Genomic DNA, 25119 nt, shown 5'->3' on the forward strand with positions numbered 1-25119 from the left:
AAGCTTATGCTCAAATAAATTTGTTAGTCTCTAAGGTGCCACAAGTACTCCTCATTCTTTTTGCTGATACAGACTAACATGGCTACAACTATGAAACACGTAATAATGTTGATTTATAAACTTTGTTAAAAGAAACACTAATAGTTATGTTGCAGTCAAGGTCTTTATTTATTGGCAGCTGAAGTTTTGTTTTGTGTTTTATTTTGTCAGCCTTCTGCACTAATGGCCCGCCTCTCGTCATAAAATACTCAAATCGGCCCATGGGTAGATCTAATTGAGTATCACTGATCTAGACTGACTTCCTGCGCATCGCAGGCCACAGACCCTCTCCCCCGCCCACTCCTGCAATAGGCTCATAACCTCTGGCTGAGTTACTGAAGTCCTCAACTCTTGATTTTAAAGACTTCAAGTTACAGATCCACCATTTACTCTAGTTCAAACCAGCAAGTGACCCATGCTGCAGAGGAAGGTGAAACCCCTTGTGGATCTCTACCAATCTGACCTGGGGGAATAGTTCCTTCCCAATCCCAAATATGGGGATCAGTTAGACCCTGAGCATGTGAGCGAGTCTCACCAGCCAGACACATGGGAAAAAATTCCCTCTCCCCAGAACTCTCCCCATCTAGAGTCTCATCTGTGGCCCTTGGAGATATTTGCTAATAGCAGTCGTGGATGTGCTGTATGCCATTGGAGGCAACCTCATCATACCATCTCCTCCATAAATTTCTCAAGCTCAGTCTTGAAACAAGTTAGGTTTTTTTACCCACACTACTCCCCTTAAAAGGCTGTTCAAGAACATCACTCCTCTGATGGTTAGAAATCTTTGTCTAATTTCAAGCCTAAACTTGTTGATGGCCAGTTTATATCCATATGTTCTTGGGCCAACATTGGCCCTTTACTTAAGTAACTCTTTCCCCTCCCTGTTGTTTATCCCTCTAATGTATTTATAGAGAGCAATCATATCTTCCCTCAGCCTTTGGTTTTTTTAGCTAAACAAGCCAAGCTCCTTAAGTCTGCTGTCATAAGGCAGTTTCTTCATTTCTCTGATCATCATAGTAGCCCTTCTCTGCACTTTGTAATTTTGTTGTTGCTACATTTATCTGTATGTTGTTTTATAGTACAAGGAGCACTAGAACTTTGCAGAATACACTTATGAAGGTTCCTACCTTAAGAAGCTTAAAAACATTTTTTTTTGTTTTTAGGATGAAACATGAGAAAAGTTACACAATTTGTGGGCTGGCATGGCACCCCAAAGGTGGGCAAATAGCATATACAGACACTGAAGGAAATCTGGGACTGCTTGAGAATGTTGGTAATAGAGATGGAAAGAAATCAAGTGGGAAGGTAATAAAAATATTACTTAACCCTTATCTGTATTGGTTAAGCAATCATGCTTATTTTGACTGAGTACATAAAAACTCAAAGCTCTAGCAGTCTCAGCCCCTGTATGGTTTGATTATTAGCTAATCCAATCTGTGAATGCAAGGTTCAGAAAAATGCTCTTTGAGGATTGTTTTTTCACTTTAGGTCTCCAGTGCAGTGACAAAGGACTACAACAATCTTTTTGATGAAGATGATGACTTTTTAAACACAGACCTGATTGAGCCACGGTCATCTCCAAAGGTCCTATCTAATGAGGAAGATGATGATGATGACGACCTCATGCTAGCTTCAGGCCATCCTAGACAACGAGGGGCAATAATAGAGGACGATGAGAACTCACTAGGTACAGAATGAACTGGATTCTACAGCTCTTAGTGTTTTTTTGGGCTCTGATAGCATTTTATTGAGTCTTACCTACATCCTCTGTCCAAATATGGCCTCTGTTTTATCACACTGCACAGTTTTTAGTGTTTTCTTTAATTTTTTTCTATCTCATCTGCCATGGTAATCCTCTGATATTAAAGTTTTACCTTCTAGATACTGCACTGATGAAAGTTAATTCCGATCTTGAAAAAGATGATGACAATGACCAAGATGGTAGCATTCCAGTTCTGCCAGTATCAACCACCCAAAGACCTTTCTATGATGGACCAATGCCAACTCCCCAGCAAAAGCCATTCCAGTCTGGTTCTACCCCTTCACACCTCACGCACCGCTTCATGGTAAGTCTAATTTTATCTATGGCTGTGTTGATTGATACGATAACTTTTTCAGTAATTACTGACACTACTTCTTGTTTGACTTGCCTAAGACTAAAATCAATTCTTTTACTGTTATCTTGAAAAACTGTAAAATTTGACATAACTCTAAAGCTAAATAATAAAAGTAGCCTTCTGTTAATACCCAGAGCTCTTAATGGTATACTTTGCACTTAGCACCTTTTACCTGTAAATCTCAAAGTACTTCTAAAAAGATGGGTAAGCGTTATATATATTTATATATCTATATCTGTGTATATATACCTATATATCTATATATCGCCATTTTACACATGGAGAAAGTGGGCTGTAGCGAGGTTAAGTAACTTGCCTAAATCGCACATGAGTTAGAAGTTCCTATTTTTATTTATTTTCATGTAGACACAATATTTTGTTTTAAGGGAAAATTAGAATATGATATTTTATACCTGTGCTATTGCATTCTAGATAAAATACTCTTTTAAATCGTTTATCTTCAACTATGACTGAGATCAAGATTTTGTCACTGTTATTTTTAGTAAAAGTCACGGACAGGTTGCAGGCAATAAACAAAAATTCATGGAAGCCTGTGACCTTTCCATGACTTTTACTAAAAATAACTGGGGCGGGAGGAGGGGCTGACTGCTGGGGGGACTGACAGCCTGAGTCCCACTGTGGGAGGAAGGTGGGGACTGACAGTTCCTGCTGCTGCGGGGGGTGGGGTGGGGGAGACAGTACCAACTCCAGCCCTGGCTGCTGACAGCTCCAACAGTGGCCGCTGGGAGGCAGGGGGAGGGGGAACAGCTCCGGCCATGAGGGGGAACAGTGGGGAGAGCTCCGGCCCCAGCAGCTGACAGCCACAGCCACTTTTAAACTGTTCATAGGTGTGAATAATTTAACTGGCTTCTTTGGAATTGCTAATATTCTTCACCTTTTGTCTTATAGGTGTGGAACTCTATTGGTATTATTCGTTGTTATAATGATGAGCAAGACAACGCTATAGATGTGGAATTTCACGATACCTCTATACATCATGCAACACACTTGCCAAATTCTCTGAATCACACAATGGCTGATCTCTCCAGTGAAGCTATCCTGTTGGCATGTGAGAGCACAGAGGAACTTGCAAGGTAATCTATAGTGCATCTGCATGGAACCTGTATTGTGGAATTAAATTCAGCATGTTCGAAGAGCTCTTTGAAATTACCACTTTTTGGTTCTTGATCTTAATTTAAAAAAAAAAATGGTGGTAGATTTTCACATCCTTCCGCTATGTAGATTTAAGGACTATCCTAATACTTTATGTAGTGCAGGTAGTTTTTCTTTGTTTCTTGTTGTTTGAAGTTCTTCTGTCTTTCCAAGTGTATATTGGAAGATTTTAATGCATTGATGTCTCAAACGAAACTCTACATATTAATGACAGAATTTCAGTCCCCTCAAATCAATAATGCATGATAAGGCATTGTTGGGAAGATTGTTACTTCCCTCTGCAGTAGTAGGAGTGATAATAGAAAGCTATTGTGTCTGAGCATTGATGCGTAGATGCATTTTAGCTGCAGGACACACACTGACAGAATGACTTAAGTGTGTGCACTGTATAATGCATCTTAGAACCTGCTGATGAAACGTGCAGTATGTGCTTTCCAGCAGCAGCTGGGGAATGTTCAAGGGCGAGAAAGATCTTCACCCATTTCCTCACCCAGTTCATCCATGTACAACTAGCCAAAATGTAGATCTTCATTTATAAAATGTGATCAGCATCTACTAGTTACAGGAGCTCTGAAAAACGTGTACGTTTTTCAAAGCTTTTTCAAAAGTGTGTCAAATACTTGGGAGTCTGCCTTTTTTGCCTTCTGGTGTTTGAATGTAACAGGACTCTAAAGCGGCTGTATTTTTAAATTTGCCATATGAAAGATGTTGCACTTGGAATTCCACTTTTAAATGACAAACAGGAATATAATGGGCAGTAATGACCAATGGACACAGGGATCAAGCCCTAAGCATGTAGCCCTATCCCTGGGTAGATCTTACTTACCTCTGACCGATATCTGTGGGAGTTTGTCTTTTTTATTTCTTTTTATGTCCTTGCAGCACTGAATAGAACTATTCATGCAAATAAACTCATCAAATTGAAATTTTAAAAGCAATTTGCTTATGTCTGTCTCTTAAAGTTTAAATTTTAAAAACTAAAAGTTTTAATAAAAAAAAAAACCTGAATTTGTCAGGAAAATGTGACAAGATTTGTAGGGCCTGATTTTCAGGTGTGCTTAGCACCCTCAAATCACATTAATTTTAATTGGAGTTGGAGTTGCTCAGCACATCTGAAGATCCCACCCATAGACTCCAATCAGATTCAACATCATGCTTTTGAAGAATCTGGCTTTCTGAAGCTGCAAGTTGAATTGGATGATCAGTCACTGAGCAATAGGGTTACAAATGGTAATCTGCACGTATCATGCCATTTCACTTGTCTGATAGTTGCAAATTGTAGGTAATCCCTCAAGTCTCAGAAAATAATAAAACTTTACAGAGCACAGCTAAGTCGATGGTGTATTTTAAGTCATGCCGTCTATTTCAGACTTAAATGTTTAAATGTTTTCCTTTTGTTCCTCTCATTTTTTAGCAAGCTTCATTGCGTTCATTTTAGCTCCTGGGATTCCAATAAGGAATGGACAGTAGATATGCCAAAGGATGAAGATATTGAAGCTATTTGTCTGGGTCAGGGCTGGGCTGCTTGTGCCACTAGTGCAATGCTAACTCGTGTGTTTACAATTGGTGGAGTTCAGAAAGAGATCTTCAGTCTCCCTGGTCCAGTGGTGTCAATGGCGGGACATGGAGAGCAGCTTGTGGTTATTTATCACAGAGGTACTCTTCTTCCTCTCATGCTTTTTTTTTTTTTTTGGTTTGTTTTAAATCCCTACCATCTCTTGTTAGTGGCTTCAGGTATTGGTTAATGTGCATGGTCACCAATTCTTCTTTTCTTTTCCTTGCTCTGTGCTTCCTCTCTCCCTCTCCACCAGTAACTCCTTTTATTGCAGCAAACCCACAAATGTCATTAAACAATAAAGCCTACATATTCAAACTTGAGTGCCTTAAATTAGGCACCTAAAAATAAGTAGCCTAATTTTGAGAGGTGCTAAGGATGCACAGCTCCCAGTGACTTCAGTAGGAGTTGTAGGTGCTCAACACTTATGAAAATCAGCAAAAAAAAATGTTGCTTGAAATTTTAGGCACTCAAGTTTGCAAATGTTGGCCTCATTGCATATTTATGCACATCTGTCACTTAAAATAGCATGAATTCTGAAGAAGAATGTGCAATAGACATTTAATTGCTAGGCAGGAACAAATGAATGCTTTGATAATTGGCTGAGTTTGTGGGGAGAGGATTGTAACTGTAAGATAGCCATGATCCAACTTGGATTTCAGATACACAGGAGGAAGTTTGTAGAAACTTGTAGTTTGTAAAAACAAATATTACGCATGTGTTTGTAAGAGCTGTAGCTGAGCTTATAAGATACACACAACATGTACTCACATATCTGAGACCAGAATTGGGCTCTCAGTTATTTGACCTACGAGTTCAGGCATAGACCTGAAATAGAATTACTCAGAGGAAGATGCATTTTACCTTCAGATTCTGTCTAATCAAGTATAAAATTATATTGTTATGCAACACAGTCATTGGGTTGACCTTCTTTTCTTACTAGGTACTGGCTTTGATGGGGACCAGTGCCTTGGAGTACAGCTGATAGAGTTAGGAAAAAAGAAGAGACAGGTTTTACATGGAGACCCACTTCCTCTTACAAGGAAATCCTACCTGATGTGGGTAGGATTTTCAGCAGAAGGTAAGATGATGCAGCTATGTGATGAGAGTTCCAGTGAGCAATCTTGGCTTTTTTAGATGGAGAATTTTGCATAATTGTTCACCTAATTTTTAAAAGATAAGATGTTCCTGTAACTCAAATTTGTTTTTAAAGTCTCTTGACCACCGATCCAGCCATCTTCCTCTGATATAAATGTGGTAATTGGAAATCTTAGTGTATTTACAGTATTAAAAAAATACTTTAAAATGTTACCAAAAAACCTTGAGCCAATTGGCTTCCCTCCTGCCTCCCCCCCGAAAAAGCTACATCTCTGCCTTTCTACTGAAATAGAAAAAACCTGAGATCTGTCCCAAATATCTGCTTAGGGAAAAGCCTGTGAGGAAAAATAGATAAGCCCTGTAGCCTTCTAAGAAGGTCAACAAAGTCTCCTCTGTCAGATCAATGTGTGGAGTAAGTTCTAGAACTGAGGGTCCGTAGCTGGGAACCCTATGCCACCAACCACTCCCCTTTTACATATGCAGGCTTTTAAGTCAGTTCTTCAGCTAACCTCAACTGCTGCAGTATAGCATGAGGAGAGGTGTTCTCTGCAATAGTCAGGAACAAAATTAGAAAGTTATTTTATAGGTTGCAGCCAACACCTTGACTTGCACCTGGACACAAATTAGACACAAGAGCACACTGTGGACTACAGGTGTCATTCTCCCAGCGAGAAGCACCATTAAATATTCAGAAACTGCATTCTGCACTACCTGAAATGTGAGTGGTCTTCAATGACAGCTTTGTGTGCAATAATAATTGCAGCTTGAGGTAACAAAGACCAGATAGCTGAGCAGCTCTGCATCCAGAAAGAGAGGTTCCAATCTGCTAGTTATACACAGATGAGAAGAACCCTTCTTGGCTATTAATGCTACTTGAGTGCTAAAAAATACTGGGGTTCTGGCTTGCACACCTTATTGACTAAACGCAGATAAACACCCTCGAGTCCAAGGACAGGTATCAGCCCTAACATCTCTTCTGAATATTTTCTGTGCCAACCAGTATTACCTCTTTCTTCTGTGGATTGAGTCTCCACCATCTAACCTTCATCCAGGCCCCAATTTTGGTTGGATAGTGAGAGAGCAGAGAGACTGCACCATCTGAATCAAATATAGATTATGATTACAGCTGCTAAGTAGAAAGAAAAGGAGTACTAGTGGCACCTTAGAGACTAACCAATTTATTTGAGCATAAGCTTTCGTGAGCTACAGCTCACTTCATCGGATACATTCAGTGGAAAATACAGTGAGGAGATTTATATACACACGGAACATGAAAAAATGGATGTGTATATAAATCTCCTCACTGTATTTTCCACTGAATGCATCCAAAGAAGTGAGCTGTAGCTCACGAAAGCTTATGCTCAAATAAATTGGTTAGTCTCTAAGGTGCCACTAGTCCTCCTTTTCTTTCTGCGAATACAGACTAACACGGCTGCTACTCTGAAACCTGTCAGCTGCTAAGTAGCTGAATTTGGGAACTACCTGTTTGGGAGTTTCAGGATAAACTGTAAATACTGCTGTGCCTCGGGTTGAAGAGAGAAACCTTTTTTCTGTTGAATTTCTAACTTCTGAGATTTATAGTAGGAAAAAGTGCTTATTCCCAAAGTTGTGGTTTTTCCTAAAGTAGCTTATTTTCTGTCAAATTCTTGAAATCTTTCAGGAATTTCAATCTCTTACGTATCTCCATGTTTAAATGTCAGTTTGAATAATCTGGCCAGCAGGTGGTGCAGCTTTCTAATCAAACAGTAGCTTCTCCCAAACAGTTTGTACTTTTGGGCTGGAGGACATTACTTAATATTTGGGCATCCTAACCATGTACTGCTGCCTAGCAGCATCTGCCCATAAATCCTCGGTCATATTGCGGTCTTAGATTGAGTTGGCTGCCAGAACAATGCTTGTGTTTGTTATAAATAGGTACCCCATGTTATGTGGATTCAGAGGGAATTGTGAAGATGTTGAACAGAGGACTTGGGAACACCTGGATTCCAGTATGTGACACACGAGAATACTGCAAAGGAAAATCTGATCATTATTGGGTAATTGGCATCCATGAAAACCCCCAGCAGCTGAGGTGGGATTTTGCAAAGAGAGTTGTTTGTCTTGGTCATGGTATAAATGTTACATTTCCCCTTTAGAATAATAGAAACTGTAAAGAAACTTTAACTAACATGATTTTTAAAGGGTAAATAGCTAATAAATATGCTCAGAAAGTGATCCAATTATATATGTAATTTTTAAAATGGACATTTAATTACTAAATTGACCTTGAATAAAATTGTCAGTAATAATTTGATAAAGAAATTTCTAATGTGTGGCTAACAGGCATCTTACATTTTATCGTGAATTACAAACCTTACTAAAATTACAATTTTCTAAAGCAAATAAGTTTGTAATCTTTCTTCTTTGGGGTTCCTAAAACAGCATCATAAGCTCCCAATTCCATTTGGTCCAGTCCTACATTGCTTTTTTAATACCTTGATCGCTTTGTATACTTTTCCTCCTCATATCCCCTCAATAATTGCCAGATCCTGCAGTGGCATCCACATGGGTTGACCCCTGTGCAGATCCAGTCATAGCTGGTTATTTGTGTGATAATACTTAGCCTATGACTGTGAGGAGCTATGAGCGAACTGTCATTTTGTAGAGCAATATATGACAATAACATTGTTTTAAGGAATTGATAGTTTTCTATCCCTTTTTTTAATGTACCCAAGCATCCTATCTGTTTAATTGCTGATCCACACTAGCTTGGCCTCTTTGTTCAGCTATCTATGACTTCTCCTACATCCTTTTCCAGAAAGGTTCCTGCCAGTTCAGAACCCGTCAGCTTGTTTTTTCAGTGGTGCACTACCCTACAGACTGCTGGCAGATAAATTTAGAAAAAATGTACAGTAGAACCTCAAAGGTACGAACACCAGAGTTATGGACTTACTGGTCAACCATACACCATGTGGAACTGGAAGTAATCAATCAGGCAGCAGCGGAGACAAAAAAAAGAACCAAAAAACAACCAGCTCAGGGCTTCAGCCATAACGGGTTGGGGCTGCAGCCGCAGGGTGGGGGAGGGTCAGGCCTCCGGGAAGGGGGCTCAAGGCTTCTGACCCTCAGGTTTCAGCTTCAGTGCTCCCCCGTAGCTAAAGCCCCAAGCCCTGGCATGTTCCCCCCCACCCCCCCGGCTGAAACCGGGAATGAAGCCGTGGGGAGCTCTGAGCCCCAGTTCCCCCTGTGAGGCTGAAACAGGGAGCAGAGCCATGGGGCTGAAGTCCTGAGTCCCAGCACTCCCTCCAGGTTTAAAGCCCTGGGACCTGAGGGGGGGGCCCCCGCACACCTGGAGCCTTGACACCACCCCCACCCCATGGCTGCAGCGCCAACGCCCCCATAGTTGAAGTCCGTAACATCTTGTTCGGAGTTACAGAACATTTCAGAATTGCAAACAACCTCCATTCCCGAGGTATCTGTAACTCTGAGGTTCTCCTGTAATTCAAAATTGAGCTTTTTACACTCCTCTGTAGTTTTTTATTAAGTGAAAGTATTTTGTGTCACTGGCAGACTTCAATTCGCTGTCCACTTCCTCTTCCAGATCTTTAAATAACCCTGGTCTCCAGGAAACTCATTAAAATGTGTGTCAAACTGGTGGGATGACTGAGTCAGAGTCATCATGAGTTTTTTCCTCCTGCTCCTCTAAGAAAAAGGGTGCTCCTCTATGAATTGCAAAGAACGTTTTATTCAAAGCCACTACAACTGCTAAAGATAAGAAAGCAGGGGAGGCTCATTGTTTGGTGTTTCATTTATCAAACCTTATACAATAACTGACACACCTAACCAGACCAGTAATGCTTCCTCTTTTTTTATGCAGTGTTAAGGAGAAATTTTGTTAATGCTGCAGTGATGCAGCTCTATAGATCACCTTTCCCAAACTGCCATTTTACTTAGCTGAACCCTGCAAGAGAGTACCAACTTAAATGCCATTATAGTGCTACAATAACACTAGAGTCACTTTATTCAGGACTGTATGTGTGATCCAGAACGCCAAAAAGCAGAACGTGCTACAAGACTGTCTTGAGAGAGAGAGAGAGAGAGTGTGTGTGTGTGTGTGTGTGTGTCCCCGTCCCTTTTCATCACACACGCCACTCCTCAGGCAAAAATAAAACAAACAATAAGAAAGCCAGCTTAAATTTTGCAGTTATCTTCTGTTTTTCTGTGGACCGTGATTTGGATAAATTGGAATTTACAGTTTCTAGAATATACCAAATCGTGTGTTAGAAATTTGCTATAATGTTTTTATTGTTTGCCGTATTTAAAGTATCTAAAGTGAACAAGAGAATGGAATAGAGAACTCTGGTGTAGCTGACATTGTGGAGCATATGTTCTGGTCTTTCCATGAGCTTTTATTTGTCTCACCAGTTATACAGATGTAAAAATACAATTTTTGTAAACGACAAACCCTGTTAAAATACCTCATTCCTTCTATATTCTTGGGAGACCTGACTTGCAGTTTGGCTTTTCTGTAGATTTTGAGTGGTTTGTATGTGTTTTGTTTTCCTTGGACAGGTGCATTCCTTGTAAAGGAGCTCGGTTCCCTCCTACACTTCCACGTCCTGCTGTAGCAATTTTATCCTTTAAACTTCCTTACTGTCAAATTACAACAGAAAAAGGACAGATGGAGGTATGTAGACTTTACCAACAAATTGGGATGAGATTATCTTAAGTGTTCCTAGTGAACAGGGGTCCACATTATTAAAACCCCCACTGCAAAGAGGCAAACTATTGAATACATGACAGCACTGAATTAGTGTTCTGCTCCTAGGTCAAGGTTGAGGCACATGGGTAGGATAGTATAGGGAAGCTTCCACTTCTGAAGTCCATCTGTACATAAATAGGGGTCTTCAGTCTCCAGAGCTGTCAGTCTGGCATCTTTCACTAAATTTATTGCAAAATATCTAACCCCAATAAACAATTTGGGAACTGTACTACAAAGAGGCAGCATAGAGTCTGCAGAAGAGATCTAGGTGTGGAGTTTGTTCAGGTTTGGTAGTTCATGCAAGTTTTTTATTGTTAAAATAATTGTATGTACCAAGGAGAATAAATATAGAACAAAGTTGATAGAATCAATGTAAGATTACACATTAAGAAATGCTATCTCCCTTTGATCATCAAAATCTAATCTGTCTGCTTTTCAAAAGTGATTAACATTTTTTGGCTGCCTTAGTGTTTGGGGCCCAACTTGAAACCCATTATAGGTGTCTGAGTTTCAGGCACTGCTGAGCACCCAACTTTTAAAAATCAGGCTCTTTTAAAGTATTTAATTAAGCACGCAAAATTATTAGTCGTTCTGAAAGTTTTGGTCTTCAGGTTTAATTTGTCTCTTAAAGTAGAGACTAGTTGAAAAAAAGATGCAAATGTAGAATATTCTTTGGTATCTCTGCAAAAGATCTGTACTTTGCTCCAAATTCTGATTTGATTTAAACCTCATTTCAGTTGGGGTGTACATGGTGTAAATTGGCACTGAGTTTTAATCTCCATCTCAGGGGCAATTTCATATGTTTTCGCAAAAAGAAAAGGAGTACTTGTGGCACCTTAGAGACTAACCAATTTATTTGAGCATAAGCTTTCGTGAGCTACAGCTCACTTCATCGGATGCATACTGTGGAAAATACAGAAGATGTTTGTTTTTATACACACAAATTATGAAAAAATGGGTGTTTATCACTACAGAAGGTTTTCTCTCCCCCCACCCCACTCTCCTGCTGGTAGTAGCTTATGTAAAGTGATCACTCTCCTTACAATGTGTATGATGATCAAGGTGGGCCATTTCCAGCACAAATCCAGGTTTTCTCCCCCCCCCCCCTCCCCCCAAACAAACCCACTCTCCTGTTGATAATAGCTTATCTAAAGTGATCAGTCTCCTTACAATGTGTATGATAATCAAGGTGGGCCATTTCCAGCACAAATCCAGGGTTTAACAAGAACGTCTGGGGGGGGGGTTAGGAAAACAAGGGGAAATAGGTTACCTTGCATAATGACTTAGCCACTCCCAGTCTCTAGTCAAGCCTAAGTTAATTGTATGCAATTTGCAAATGAATTCCAATTCAGCAGTCTCTCACTGGAGTCTGGATTTGAAGTTTTTCTGTTGTAATATCGCAACTTTCATGTCTGTAATCACGTGACCAGAGAGATTGAAGTGTTCTCCGACTGGTTTGTGAATGTTATAATTCTTGACATCTGATTTGTGTCCATTTATTCTTTTATGTAGAGACTGTCCAGTTTGACCAATGTACATGGCAGAGGGGCATTGCTGGCACATGATGGCATATATCACATTGGTAGATGTGCAAGTGAACGAGCCTCTGATAGTGTGGCTGATGTGATTAGGCCCTGTGATGGTGTCCCCTGAATAGATATGTGGGCACAGTTGGCAACGGGCTTTGTTGCAAGGATAGGTTCCTGGGTTAGTGGTTCTGTTGTGTGGTATGTGGTTGCTGGTGAGTATTCGCTTCAGGTTGGGGGGCTGTCTGTAGGCAAGGACTGGCCTGTCTCCCAAGATTTGTGAGAGGGTTGGGTCATCCTTCAGGATAGGTTGTAGATCCTTGATAATGCATTGGAGAGGTTTTAGTTGGGGGCTGAAGGTGACGGCTAGTGGCGTTCTGTTATTTTAACACGGCTGTTACTCTGAAACCTGTTCATATGTTTTGAAATCTGTGCTCACTGATCTATGTATACCAGGGATCTCAAACTCAAATCACCATGAGGCCTACATGAGGACTAGTACATTGGCCCGAGGGCCGCATCACTGAAACCTTTTCATATAATGATACAAAAATAGAGTCAAAAATGAAAAAAATGAAGAGTAATATAGTATGCTATTAAAAGTCAATGTATTAACTTTTTTAAAACTGTAATGCGAAGAGGGGTTTTAATAAAATATAAATACCTGTAACTATTCCTTATGTGGTCAGTAACACTGATGATGATCCATACTAACAGTCTATCAACATAGCTGTAATGGCAGGAACTTTTTAAAGTAACTATTCATACAAAATACGTTGCCACTTTTAACAAACATTCTTCCCAGCTACTCACAGCAAAGGATCATCCATGATGAATGTCATACCTCAGACTGCTCGTCTAATCCATGAGGCTCCGCCCTGCCCCTGCCCTGCCTCTTCCTGCCCCACCTCTCCCCATCCCTTCCCCGCCCCCATTCCAACCCCTTCCCCAAAGTCCCCGCCTCCACTCTGCCCCCCCCCAGTGCACCGCATCCCCGCTCCTCCCCCCTCCCTCCTGGAAAGTCCTAAATGCCGCCAAACAGCTGTTTGGCGGCAGGAAGCGCTGGGAGATAGGCGGAGAAGCGGGGATGCGGCGCACTCGGAGGAGGAGGGGCTGGCGGGGGGGAGGGGAGCTTGGCTGCCGGTGGAGTCGGCCGCAGGAAATAGCGCCATGTTTGAGACCCCTGATGTATACAGAAGAAGCTTCAGTAAAAAATACTGTATTCTCTTGTGAAGTGTTCAATGGTTTTCCTCCATTTTTCAACAGTACTGACTGAATGTGTGTCTCATTGTCCTTGCCAAGCAGTGGAAAAAGGACTTCCTGAAGTGTTAATTTGGCTGGAGGGAGCTTGTATTTTATGTAGTGTCTACAGTGGTTTTCAAACTGGGGGTCGGGACCCCTCAGGGGGTCCCAAGGTTATTACATGCGGGGTCACGAGCTGTCAGCCTCCACCCCAAACCCCACTTTGCCTCCAGCATTTATAATGGTGTTAAATATATAAAAAAGTATTTTTAATTTATAAGGGGGGTCGCAGTCAGAGGCTTGCTGTGTGAAAGGGGTTACCAGTACAAAAGTTTGAGAATCACTGGTCTACACACTACAGGACTGAACGGTTCCCAATTGATCCAATGAGCATGGACTAGCTTAAACAGAAATGGTTCCGACTGTGCACGTTAGCCCTGTTTGTTTGTGTTGCAGACCACTGCAGTTTTGGCCAGTGTCCATGCTAGTGCTGTTTTATACTGTTTCACTTAAAATGCCTTCTGGTATTCTATCCTACAGTTTCTGTTACAGCTCCCAGAAGCAGTGGATTCTGGGGATTTTGAAAGGCTGCCAATGCACTGTAGAACAGTAGTAGTAGGACTGTTTGAACTGTTTTATTCTGAATGGTTTAGCATTGTCCACTCTAGCACTAAACTGATGAAGGCTCAGATAGTTCCGATTAGACCAGATTCAATCCAGCTGTGAACAAGTATAATATAAATGGCATTTGTTGTGCATGTAAACTGTTTGGAGCTAGGGTTGCCAACCCTCCGGGATTGTCCTGGAGTCTCCAGGATTTAAAGATTAATCTTTAATTAAAGATTATGTCATGTGATGAAACCTCCAGAAATACATACAACCAACATTGACAACACTATTTGGAGCACTTTTGTGTGTGGATATGATGTGGTTTACAAGCATGCCATAAAGTTCGAACCATAGGACTGCAAGGGACTTTGAGAGGTCATCTAGTCCAGTCCCCTGCACTCATGGCAGGACTAAGTATTATCTAGACCATTCCTGATGGGTGTTTGTCTAACCTGCTCTTAAAAATCTCCAATGATGCAGATTCCACAACCTCCCATGGCAATTTATTCCAGTGCTTAACCAGCCTGACAGTTAGGAAGTTTTTCCTAATGTCCAACCTAAACCGCCCTTGCTGCAGTTTAAGCCCATTCCTTCTTGTCTTATCCTCAGAGGTTAAGAAAAACAATTTTTTTCCCTCCTCCTTGTAACAACCTTTTATGTACTTGAAAACTGTTATCATGTCCTCTCTGTCTTCTCTTTTCCAGACTAAACAAACCCAGTTTTTTCAATCTTCCAGCACAGGTCATGTTTTCTAGACCTTTAATCATTTTTGTTGCTCTTCTCTAGACTCTCTCCAATTTGTCCAAGTTCTTAGTGTGGTATGTTTTTCTTTTGCAGATAAAGGCTTAAGGACAAATATCTATCTCTTGCCCCAATAGGATGTGAAAAGGAACATTAGAGAATAATTTGATACAAGTTGGTGGAAAGTACTAAGCACTTTTTTTTCCCTGGCCTTCAGTATGCTTTTTTCCCCCTCTCTCTTATTCAGGAACAATTTTGGCGTTCAGTAGTGTTTCACAATCACGTGGATTATTTATCCAAAAATGGATATGAATACGATGAAAATGCTAAAAATGAGGCAGCAAAAGAACAGCAGGAGCTTTTAATGAAATTGTTTGCTGTAAGTAAAATTTAAATGCAAAAGAAATTAAAGCTTATTGTTGAGCATTAATTTTCAGTAGATGGTATTTGATGCAGTTTAATTATGGATAGCTACTTTGTCATTTTCTTCCATGTGTACAGTTATCCACCTAACACACTGTATGATTTTAGCCACAGTATTGCTTCTCAATCGTGGAAAAGGAGTTGTACGGAGAGAACTACTTTTTTTGCTATACCATTAAGTATTGTTGGCACTCTCTGCCTAATATGTCTAGCACCAGAATACTATAGGTATTGCAGGGTCAGAATTGAATTGTGTTGGCAGTGCTATGTGAAATGTTTGCATAGTTCCTGCCCACATTGTGCAAATCCTGTTAAATTCTCTTATGCAAGTAGGCACACTGAAATCAGTAACACTAATCAAGAGAGCCAGGAGAGCAGGATTAGGTCTATCGTTCGTTGTTCAAGGGAGTGTTGTTAAATTTTCACTATCATGATTACTAAATTTCCAGCATTTTTTTAATAAACGAAAGCCTTAATTGATGGGCTTGCATATCCATGCATGCTCCTATTAAAAAACTATTTTGAATTTCCAGGCTTTTATATATGTGTGTGTGTGTGTTTGTGTGTGTGTGTGTGTATATATACATAATTGGCCAATAGGTCTGTGTTGCCTAAGAAAAGTTACTGTCCTTACAAAATAAGGGAGCTATAAGTTGTATATACAGGTGTCTGGCTAAGCTATACCCCTTAAGAGATATTAAGTTGGTAGTGCTTAGTGCCATTACTGTGATTAATTATTCTCTTTCGGTTATTCTAGGAAGCATGCCTGTGGAGTGTGTAACTAAAGGACTGTTTTTCTTTCTTAGCTTTCTTGTAAACTAGAACGTGAATTTCGTTGTGTAGAGCTTGCTGACTTCATGACCCAAAATGCTGTCAATTTAGCTATCAAGTATGCATCTCGCTCTAGAAAACTAATACTAGCCCAGCGGCTTAGTGAGATGGCTGTAGAGAAAGCAACAGAGATGGCAGCACCTGAAGAAAATGAGGAGGAGGAGGATTTCCGAAACCATCTGAATGCTGGGTAAAAATAATTTCGACATGATAAAGAAACCTGCAGATTTTTTTGTTAATACGGATATATTCAAAATTATGGTGCAGTCAATACAATTTTATTGTCCGATGCTATAAACATGCAATATATTTATTAGTGTGTGACAATTGGCTCTAATCCTAGTGTGATTCTACTCTAACAATGGTCTGTATAAAAGTAGAGCTGTGTTGTTCAATAGCTCTACTCCTGGGGATTCATTTTAATAAATTAGCTCTGAAGAGCCAGCAAAGCTAGAGAGAGTAGGTTGGTTCATTTCCTGCTTATGTGGTGTTGGAAGAATTTTTATCTAAGTCACTCAAATACCGCAGTAATGAGGGTGGCATATGAACCTATATAGAATTGAATTAATTTCTGATTGCAAACTACTGTTGGTGATGCATGAGGCTGAAGGAACTCAGATTGATTTCTCGAGATTCTAAGCTGAGTTGGCAGTGCAGGGACTTAAGGCTGGTCTACACACAAACTGATCGTGAAATAACTAGATCAGTTTTAATGCACACCTTTTGTTATTAGTGTCCACACGCAGACTTGCTCCAAAATAACAAAAATTGTGACTTAAAACCAATTTAGTTATTTCAGTGCAAGAATGTGGTAGAACAGCCCTTAGTTGCGATTTACAGCCAAAGTGGATGTTCCTCACAGCACCTGTCCCCCCTAGGAATAGACAGAGGATTAGAGCTGGTATTAAACAGTATCACTAATCCAGTGATAGAAAAGCTTTCACAGCCTTTCACCAGCACTGAGATAATGGCATCACAGTACAGTGCATAAAGTTAGGGAGCTTATTTTGTTAGAAAGAAGTTTAATTTTGCAACTAGTGCAAGGCCCATACGTAAAAATGTCTGCAGGTTTCCTTTGGAATATGTGGCTGCAAACAGGTTGATAACTCCCTTCCAAGTAGTCTGCTCCAATTTCCTGGTTCATGAATGGAAGCCACAGTCTAATGTTGGTGATTTCAGTCTCTTCTAGGGTTGGATTATATCACGAAAACTAGATTGTTCTTATTGCCAGATTCAGTCATTGCTGTAAGAGTCTTGTTGGAAAACGAGAGCTTCTGTTTACATATACGCACATCTTAGTAATCAGCAAAGATTGAGAGAGAAATATAGAAAATGTACTTGGTAATTTAATGGGATTTCAGTAAAATACAAAATCATATTTTCAACATTTTCTGCCTAAATTGCAGCTTGAAAATATATGCATCCAGTTATTTGGCTTTGTATTTAAATGAGTAGTTTGTGCATGTAATTGGCATGTGTGCATAATTAAATTATGAGTCTTGAAAACTTGGCCAATTTATATTTTTGCAAATTGTCAACACTATATAGCAGGAGATCTCGGATGTTTTATCCCTTTCCTCAATAGTTAGCACCTTTCTCCTTAACTCTTCCTCCAGAAATGATTGCAAGGTTCTTCTTATTCAGAGCCCACCTTACTCTTGCCCATCTTGGGGAGTAAGGTAAAATTGTGTGGTCTGTCTTTGAGCCTTTGAGTTCTGAGTACATTGGAATACAGTGCAGGCTGTTTTAATTCAGTGTTGTGGACTTAAAGAGAAAACACAGGCACTTGTGATCCCCCTTAGTGTCATAGGAGTACTGTGGTGGTGGTGCTGAACGTATTTTGTGTGGTGGTGGCACTGAAGTGCTTATTGATATTTAATTTATTAAACCCTTGAATTGTTTTGACTGTCATACCACAGATTAATCAACAGCATAATCAAAAAAAAAAGCCCAGACTGTTTTCATTTTATAAAATTAATACAGAAATGTAACTTGGTCTTACTTTATTCCTTTCTGTTAATGAGCGTTCCTCTTTCCCTTTGGATGAGGTGGAGTTTCATGCACAACCTCATTAAAATTAATTATTTCCACTTAGTTATAGCAACTCTGGTACAGAGTGGAGCCAGCCTCGAGTCAGAAACCTTCTGCATGAACAAGATATGGAAGACAGCAAGGAAGCTGATGCAGTTGAGGAAGTGGAAAAAATGCCAGAAATGCAAAAATTTAGTAAGAAACACTTTTGGGACAGGTTGGGAAGTTTACACAGACCTTTGTTTTACAGATTTAATAGGAATTAATTTTTCATTGTGGAAATTCCCCTCATAACTTTATAAAATGGATTGGATGATAACACAACAATTTATATAGCGTTTAACGTTTTTAAAGAATTAATTTTCAGGACACCAATGTGAGGTAGGTAAGTATCATCTCCATCTTACAAGGGAAGTGAGGCACAGATGTTAAGTGACACAGCAGGTCAGACCCGTAGGTAGAGCCCTGCACGGATACAAAATTTGTATCCGCATCTGAGCTGCGATACACAAAAATGATCCGCAGATATAAAGCTGATATCTGCAGATTTGCAAGGCTTTAGATATAAAATTTGGATCCGCATCCATCCTCAATCTGCAAAAATGGTCCGTGGATATCCATATCTGTGGATGCAAAGCAGATATCAGTGGATTTGTAGGGCTCTACACATAGGGCCTGATCCAAAGCCCACTTAAGTCAATGGAAAGAAATAAGTATTCTTGACTCCAGTTAGGACACTAACCATTAGACATGTTCTGTCTGGTTTGAATATCCCACTTAACTACGTTACTATCATTGCATTTTTTTTTGGGTGGTTTCATTTTTAACAATAGCACCTGCTGACTTCTGTCTTATCTGATGGAACTGTTTTCTTGGTTTCATTTCAGCTCTTACATAGGCTGAATTAACAGAATGAAGGCACACCCTGGCTGTGCCCTCTCCCTGGCTGCCAATGCCCATTTTCTGGGGCACCTGAAGGAAAAGGGTTATAGGGAGCTTGTGATGCTCTGCTATATCTTCACTATCACCTCCAGACAGACTTTCTAGCATGCATCTCCTTGTGCGCTTTCCATTTCCCTCCTTCTGTGTGTTAATACATATATAGTAATATGAATGCTTTGGACTCTAAGATGGAGGGGTTGGAGGGGAAATAATCACTGAACTACAGTCTAGCATGTGCTTACCATATTGTTTGAAGGAGTGAAGAATGCGAACACTGAAACTTGCTTTGAAGACATGCAATTATCAGTTCATTTTTTCTTAGCATGCTCTTTTCTGTATTATGGTAACACTTTAAGTACTAGAAATTCTTTTAAATAAATGCTATTGCTTCTACTGCTCAAAAAGATGAAGTTTAAGTGGGGTTATCCATAAAAGTGGCAAAGTAAAGCTTAGCTTAGCAAATATTCAGCTCTTTCCTTCTTCTTAGAAAAGGTGAGCCCAAATAGGGATACAATGATTTAAATGTGTCTGTTAAAGCACTTATACAAATACTAAAATATAAAGTAATGATGAAAGTTACATATGAGTTCACTAGGATTGTTTTAAAATGAGTTGTGCTGTTTTAATATTTGCATTTTGTTATGAGTTTAAAATGCATCTTTTTATTCTGAAGGACAGAATCCATTCTGCAAAACTGTAGGATTGCCAGAAATGTCTACTCCTAAATCTGGTGAGTAAATCTCATTTTATTCCAATAAGAAAATGTTGTTGTCAGGTCTATCATTTTTGTTGTCAGTATCTACCCACCTGCCTCGCCTCCTGTTTCCTAACATCCTAGTAAAAGTGCAGAACTTTCAGTTTTGATTTAACAAGGCTGGAATACTTTTATTTTTCTAATTAAGGAAATAAAATGAAAAATGTTCCATTTAATCTTATGGAACACACACAATACTTCTCAGATTTTCATGTGTTGTTTTTTTCCCTTTTCTATAACAAAAGCTGTAATTACATCAAGCAGCCAAGGACGAGTCAATCCCTTCAAGGTAAGAATTTTGCAGTTCATCTGATAGTGATTTTTTTTTTTAAAGTTAAGATTTTCATATAAAAGAAATTCTTTGGAAAAGAAGACTCCCTTTTGTCACTGAAAATAAAATGCTCCCAACTGTTTATTACTTTAGGTATCGGCTAATCAAAAAGACCCAACAGCTCACTCAGCTAACATTCTAGATAATATGAGCAAGTTCTCCAAGAATACCCCAACACCTAACAGCCGGGCTGTAAACAAACAAAAGTCTCCAGTTATAAAGCCTCTGATCCCCAAGCCGAAGTCCAAGCAGGTAATATTTCCGGTCTTTACACTAGTTCAGTGAGCAAAAAGTTAGTGAGTAAAATTGAATTTTCCCTGCTCTTATTGCATATAGGAAACACTGTTGATTGAATGAAACAACCCAGATGGTAAACTCTGTCCAAGCAGAGTACAGAAATGTGTAGAACTACACCATGTGCAGACTAAAAAGCAATATGAGATTTTTTTTGTCAAGCTGTAGAAAGCATGTCCTTGCAGTGACTTCAGTAGTTATTCTTATTTAATAATAGCGTATTAATAATAAACATGTACCATCTTAAGGTTTTAAACCATCAGTTTAACAACAGAAACCCTCAGTCAAATCGCTTTTTCTTGGGATGATGTGGTTTGTATTGTCAGATGTAGATGTATTCACAATGTGTAAATATCACCAGTGGATTTTTCTAAATCTCTATAAATTTTTATAGGCTTTAGCAGCCACTTTTTTCCAGCCCCGTACACCCCATGCTGGTGACAAAACAGTAGAAGAAAGAGAAGAAAAAGCTGAAAATATATTGCCTGAAATCCAAGATGCTGCCACTGAAAACACTGAAAACAAAAAGTGAGTGAATACAAGGGATTTTGTTTCTCACATAACACTTAATTTTAATTTTGATGTATACACTTGACACAATTTCAGAAATGTCTGCATTTCTAATATAAGGCTCATTAATTGTTGCTATTTCATTTTTCTCATCTGTACATTAATGTTCTTCAATGCTTTAGATCTGGCTAGTCTCAGGGTATGTCTGCTTTGCAACCAGGGGTGTGAATGGTAACTCTCAGAGATGTACCCATGCTAGCTGTGCTCTAGCTAGTTTACTAAAAATAGAAGTTAGGATGCAGCCACATGGGCTTCAGCAGTTGCTGCACAAGTGAGTACATACCCAGAATGGTCAGGTGGACTTGTGCAGCCCGCACTGAAGCCTGTGCTGTAGCATCCTCACTTCCGTTTTTCGCGAGCTAGCTAGATTACATCTACATGAGCTGCCATTCGCGACCCAGGCTGCAATGTTGATGTACCCTAGAAGCGTCACATTTTTTTTTTTAAAAGTTTGGTTTGAACATTTTGGAACATGAGCTATAAAAGTGGTGCGTCAACACTTCTGTTATATTCATCTTCTGAGTCTCACTAGCTAATTGAGTATGAAGACTTAGCTGCCTCGCCTCTAGAGGTAGTCCTTACACACCAAGATTGTGGGAACGATTTCTGATGGCATTGGAATGAGACAAAGCTGTATAAAACCATGATAAGAGCATTCATTAATAAGTTTTCGCAGTTGTGAAGCCACTTTTATGATCTTAGCTGGCTGCTATTTATAGTATATGTATTGTCAAACCTGTCTCTGCATAAAACAAATCGTGCGATTGTAAGGAAAACACAGTGAAAGCATAGAACGTTGCATGTCTCCCGATAGTTACAGAAAATCCATTCACAGATGATTTTGTGTCACTTTGAGAGAGGTGCATTCGTATGTGACTGATAGTCATGTACGACGTGTAATGTAAGTTTTAGGCCCTCAGCCATGATTTCTGCTTGGGTATTATTTATGCATCTGATATTGATCGTTGAACAATAGGTTAAGCCATGCTGCTATGCTAGATGGAAGTACTGGAAGTATTTAAATTTGAAACATTTCCTGACGTCTAAATTCTAAATCTAAAGGCTTCACAAGTGGTTCCAGATTCATAAGGGACTTGCATGAAAGTCTCCAATTTGAAAAGAGAACTTTTTAGCAGAGATCTTTGGAGACATTTTAAAGCAGTGGTGGGCAACCTGCTGCGTGTGGCCCATCAGGGTAATCCGCTGGTGGGCCACGAGACAATTTGTTTACATTGACCATGGGCCGCAGGTTGCCCACCACTGTTTTAAAGTCAAGTACTCTGTTTTAAAAACACTCAGATTTGATCTGTTGCTGCAGCCTACTGGAGAACTGTTCTAAAGAGAGAATAGAAACTGCTGAATATGCTGACTTGCTTTTCTAGACAGGATCTCTGTGGCAATAAAAAACACTCCAATCAGTTCTTGTTGCAAATGCTATTTTTGTAAAGTTGTTCTATAGGCTTCATACACTGGAAATTATTTTTTGTGACAATTTTAGACCAAAGACAGGATTCCAGATGTGGCTAGAAGAAAACAGAGAGAGTATTTTGGCAGATAATCCTGATTTGGAGGAAGCAGACATAATAAAAGAAGGCATGAGTCAATTTAGAGTGCTGTCATCTGATGAAAGGATGGTAAGAAAGCCGTGTTGCGCTATATTTTTCAAGAATTGTTTCTCTTTTACCACTGAATCCTGTGGAAATTCCAGTTTTGAAATTTCCTTAAATGCTGCTGCTCTCCATCTGGACTCAAAATATTATACCAGGCCAAAACCCAAAATACATGCTTTAATTATCAGCCAGATCTTTATAAATTGTTTATTTTCATAATGATTTAGAGGAAGGAGTAATGTTTGCAATAGTAAATTGCAGACATGAAATCAGATTTGGAAAGGATGCAGAGACTAGTAAAGGAAGGAATTTAAAAGTTCAGAGAAGTGGTCAAGAATTAGTAAGGTGAGAGAAAGAGGTGAAAACACCAAACGGAAGTTCAAAATGGAAGAATACTTGTTACAAAGGAGAAATATTGAGAAGACCTAGATGTGATCATGAGCAGCAAATTAGACAAGCACTTACAGTTTGAAGTTATAGCAAATGCCATAATGGTATGTATAAATAAGCTGTGGCATGTAAGAGCAAAGAGATAATAGTTCTTCACAATGCCTTGGTTAGACCATCTTTACGTGAAATAGTGCGTGCAGCACTTCCTTATTTGTTGCAGAAAAGACATGTGAAGGAAGGCAAGAAAACTTTGCTATTTTGGACCTGTAGTGATCTCATGGTGCAAATATTAGTGATTAGATGTCCAAATTTCACCTGCAAAAACAAACGGACCAAGGCCTGAATAAAACCTGGCTTTTAAAATGTATAGGCTAAAGAAATCAACAAAGGGACTGTAACTGTGCTCTAAAGCCTGGGGTATTAAATATCCATCATGCTAAATTGAGAGAAACATAACAATTTTTTTGGCGGGTGAGGGGGTTTTTATTTATTGATATTTGGGTCATTCACATTAAGACATCCAATTACATTGTCTTGACATGTATAGGTACATATCTTAATATGGAATTAACAATATTAAGCGATATTGTTGTATCACTAATATTTCTTTTTGTTGTCAAAATTACTTAAACACAACCTTAACGTGGTGTGTGTATGTGTGTGTGTGTGCATTTAGAACAAAGGACCATTGAATAATTTGTCAAGAATGATCATTAAAATACTACCATTAGTGTTCACAACTAGACTAGTTAAGATATTGATGTGAAGAAGAGTCCCACAGTAGCACAAGCTGGACTCAGGAAGTAATTTCCAACCTTACCAATGTGTCTCAAACTTTAGCGGTGGTCAGTGTAGTCACTATTCCGGTGCTGACTTATTCTGCAGATGTTTTCTTTCTGTGATTATATGGTAGGGTAGTAGAATTCACGATAATATGCTTGGTTTTTAGTTTTTTAACGTACCTGCTTTTTTAAGACCTGGACAGAGAAAGCCAAAGGAGGAGCAGCTAGTAATTCAGCTGAGGCAAAAAAGCGGAAGCGCCCAGCAGATGCAACGAATGAGGAGAAAGAGAAACTTGAAGAAAAATCAAAGGAGGACTCCAGTTTGCCCAAAAAGCGGAAGCCGTTAGATCCATCTACAAATGTCAGATTGTCAGCCTTTGCATTCAAGCAGAGCTAAATCAAAATTGGTACCTTTCCACGGTTTTCTGGTCTCAAGACATTAGTTTCTCCAGTATTGAGAAATTTTGCCAACATATACTCTAAGTGCACTTGCAAAAAAGAGTGCGTGTTTTGTCCTAATGAATGATGGAAGTGATGCAGCATCCCTGAGATCCTTGATGCAAATAAGTTTTTATATAAAGTGTGTATAGTTAATACAAATAGTCATAATTCACTGATTATTTTCTAGATATGGGGCCAGATTCTGTGATGCCTCATTGCCTTTGTGTGCCATACCGGTTGTGATATTTGATCCTAAAGCCAGCTAGTTAGCCCATGGAGAAGCAGCAAAGTGTAAGGATGATCTCATGGTGTTGTCGAGCCAAAGTAGGGGCTCTTATGTCACTTACTCTTCCTCCTGTCAATGTAGAAAGGAGAAGAAGCTATGGGGGGAGAGAAAGATGCCCCTGTACCATACTGATCTTTGGCTGCAGTTTCAACTCCTTGTGGTGATTTCGAGCCGTTGAGCTCCAGCAGCCTAATTTAGTAATGAGGGTCCAGCCATGTACCGAAGCTGTACTGGAAACAGTGGGTGTACAGAGGAGAGGTTTAAGCCGTCTTGTGTGTACATGCGTATGCTCCTCCCCTGATCTACACTCTGCAGAGGAGCTCTACCCCAGGATTTGGTGCATAAAGCGCTCTTAACTTTAGAATTTGTGGGTTTTGTATGTAATATTTGTTTAAAATAAAATGTGAACATTTCTGTGTTTAGGTTGGTGGAAGTCTCCTTTTCAATTTTTTCATGTTGCACTAGGAAGTAGACTTGCACCTCATAGTCAGAAGCCAGTTATATACACCATTCTTGCAGGTGGATAAAATACAGTGTCTGATGACTGGAAGTCAAGCACACATTGATTTTCATTTTAAAATCTAGGAGTAACA

General features: G+C 39.5%; 1 protein-coding gene across 3 annotated transcripts in view; it reads left to right on the forward strand.

Annotated features, from left to right (window-relative positions):
* WDHD1 (WD repeat and HMG-box DNA binding protein 1) overlaps positions 1-24953 on the forward strand; it is a 49782-nt gene extending 24829 nt beyond the window's left edge. For 2 of the 3 annotated variants that reach the window (XM_037901255.2, XM_043547985.1), the window contains exons 10-26: positions 1203-1344; positions 1528-1726; positions 1921-2105; positions 3066-3250; positions 4744-4985; positions 5828-5965; positions 7897-8053; positions 10534-10648; positions 15089-15220; positions 16071-16285; positions 18191-18321; positions 19742-19798; positions 20068-20111; positions 20247-20405; positions 20842-20975; positions 22516-22651; positions 23993-24953. In XM_037901255.2, the coding sequence (XP_037757183.1) occupies positions 1203-1344; positions 1528-1726; positions 1921-2105; positions 3066-3250; positions 4744-4985; positions 5828-5965; positions 7897-8053; positions 10534-10648; positions 15089-15220; positions 16071-16285; positions 18191-18321; positions 19742-19798; positions 20068-20111; positions 20247-20405; positions 20842-20975; positions 22516-22651; positions 23993-24196 (2575 nt within the window). In that variant the 3' untranslated portion in view covers positions 24197-24953. Of the gene's footprint in view, positions 1-1202; positions 1345-1527; positions 1727-1920; positions 2106-3065; positions 3251-4743; positions 4986-5827; positions 5966-7896; positions 8054-10533; positions 10649-15088; positions 15221-16070; positions 16286-18190; positions 18322-19741; positions 19799-20067; positions 20112-20246; positions 20406-20841; positions 20980-22515; positions 22652-23992 lie in introns of those variants that run through there. The other variant, XM_043547986.1, reaches the window with a different exon arrangement.
* Positions 24954-25119: the final 166 nt, after the last annotated feature.

This window comes from Chelonia mydas, chromosome 6 (genome assembly GCF_015237465.2).
Source record: "Chelonia mydas isolate rCheMyd1 chromosome 6, rCheMyd1.pri.v2, whole genome shotgun sequence".
Taxonomy (NCBI): domain Eukaryota; kingdom Metazoa; phylum Chordata; order Testudines; family Cheloniidae; genus Chelonia; species Chelonia mydas.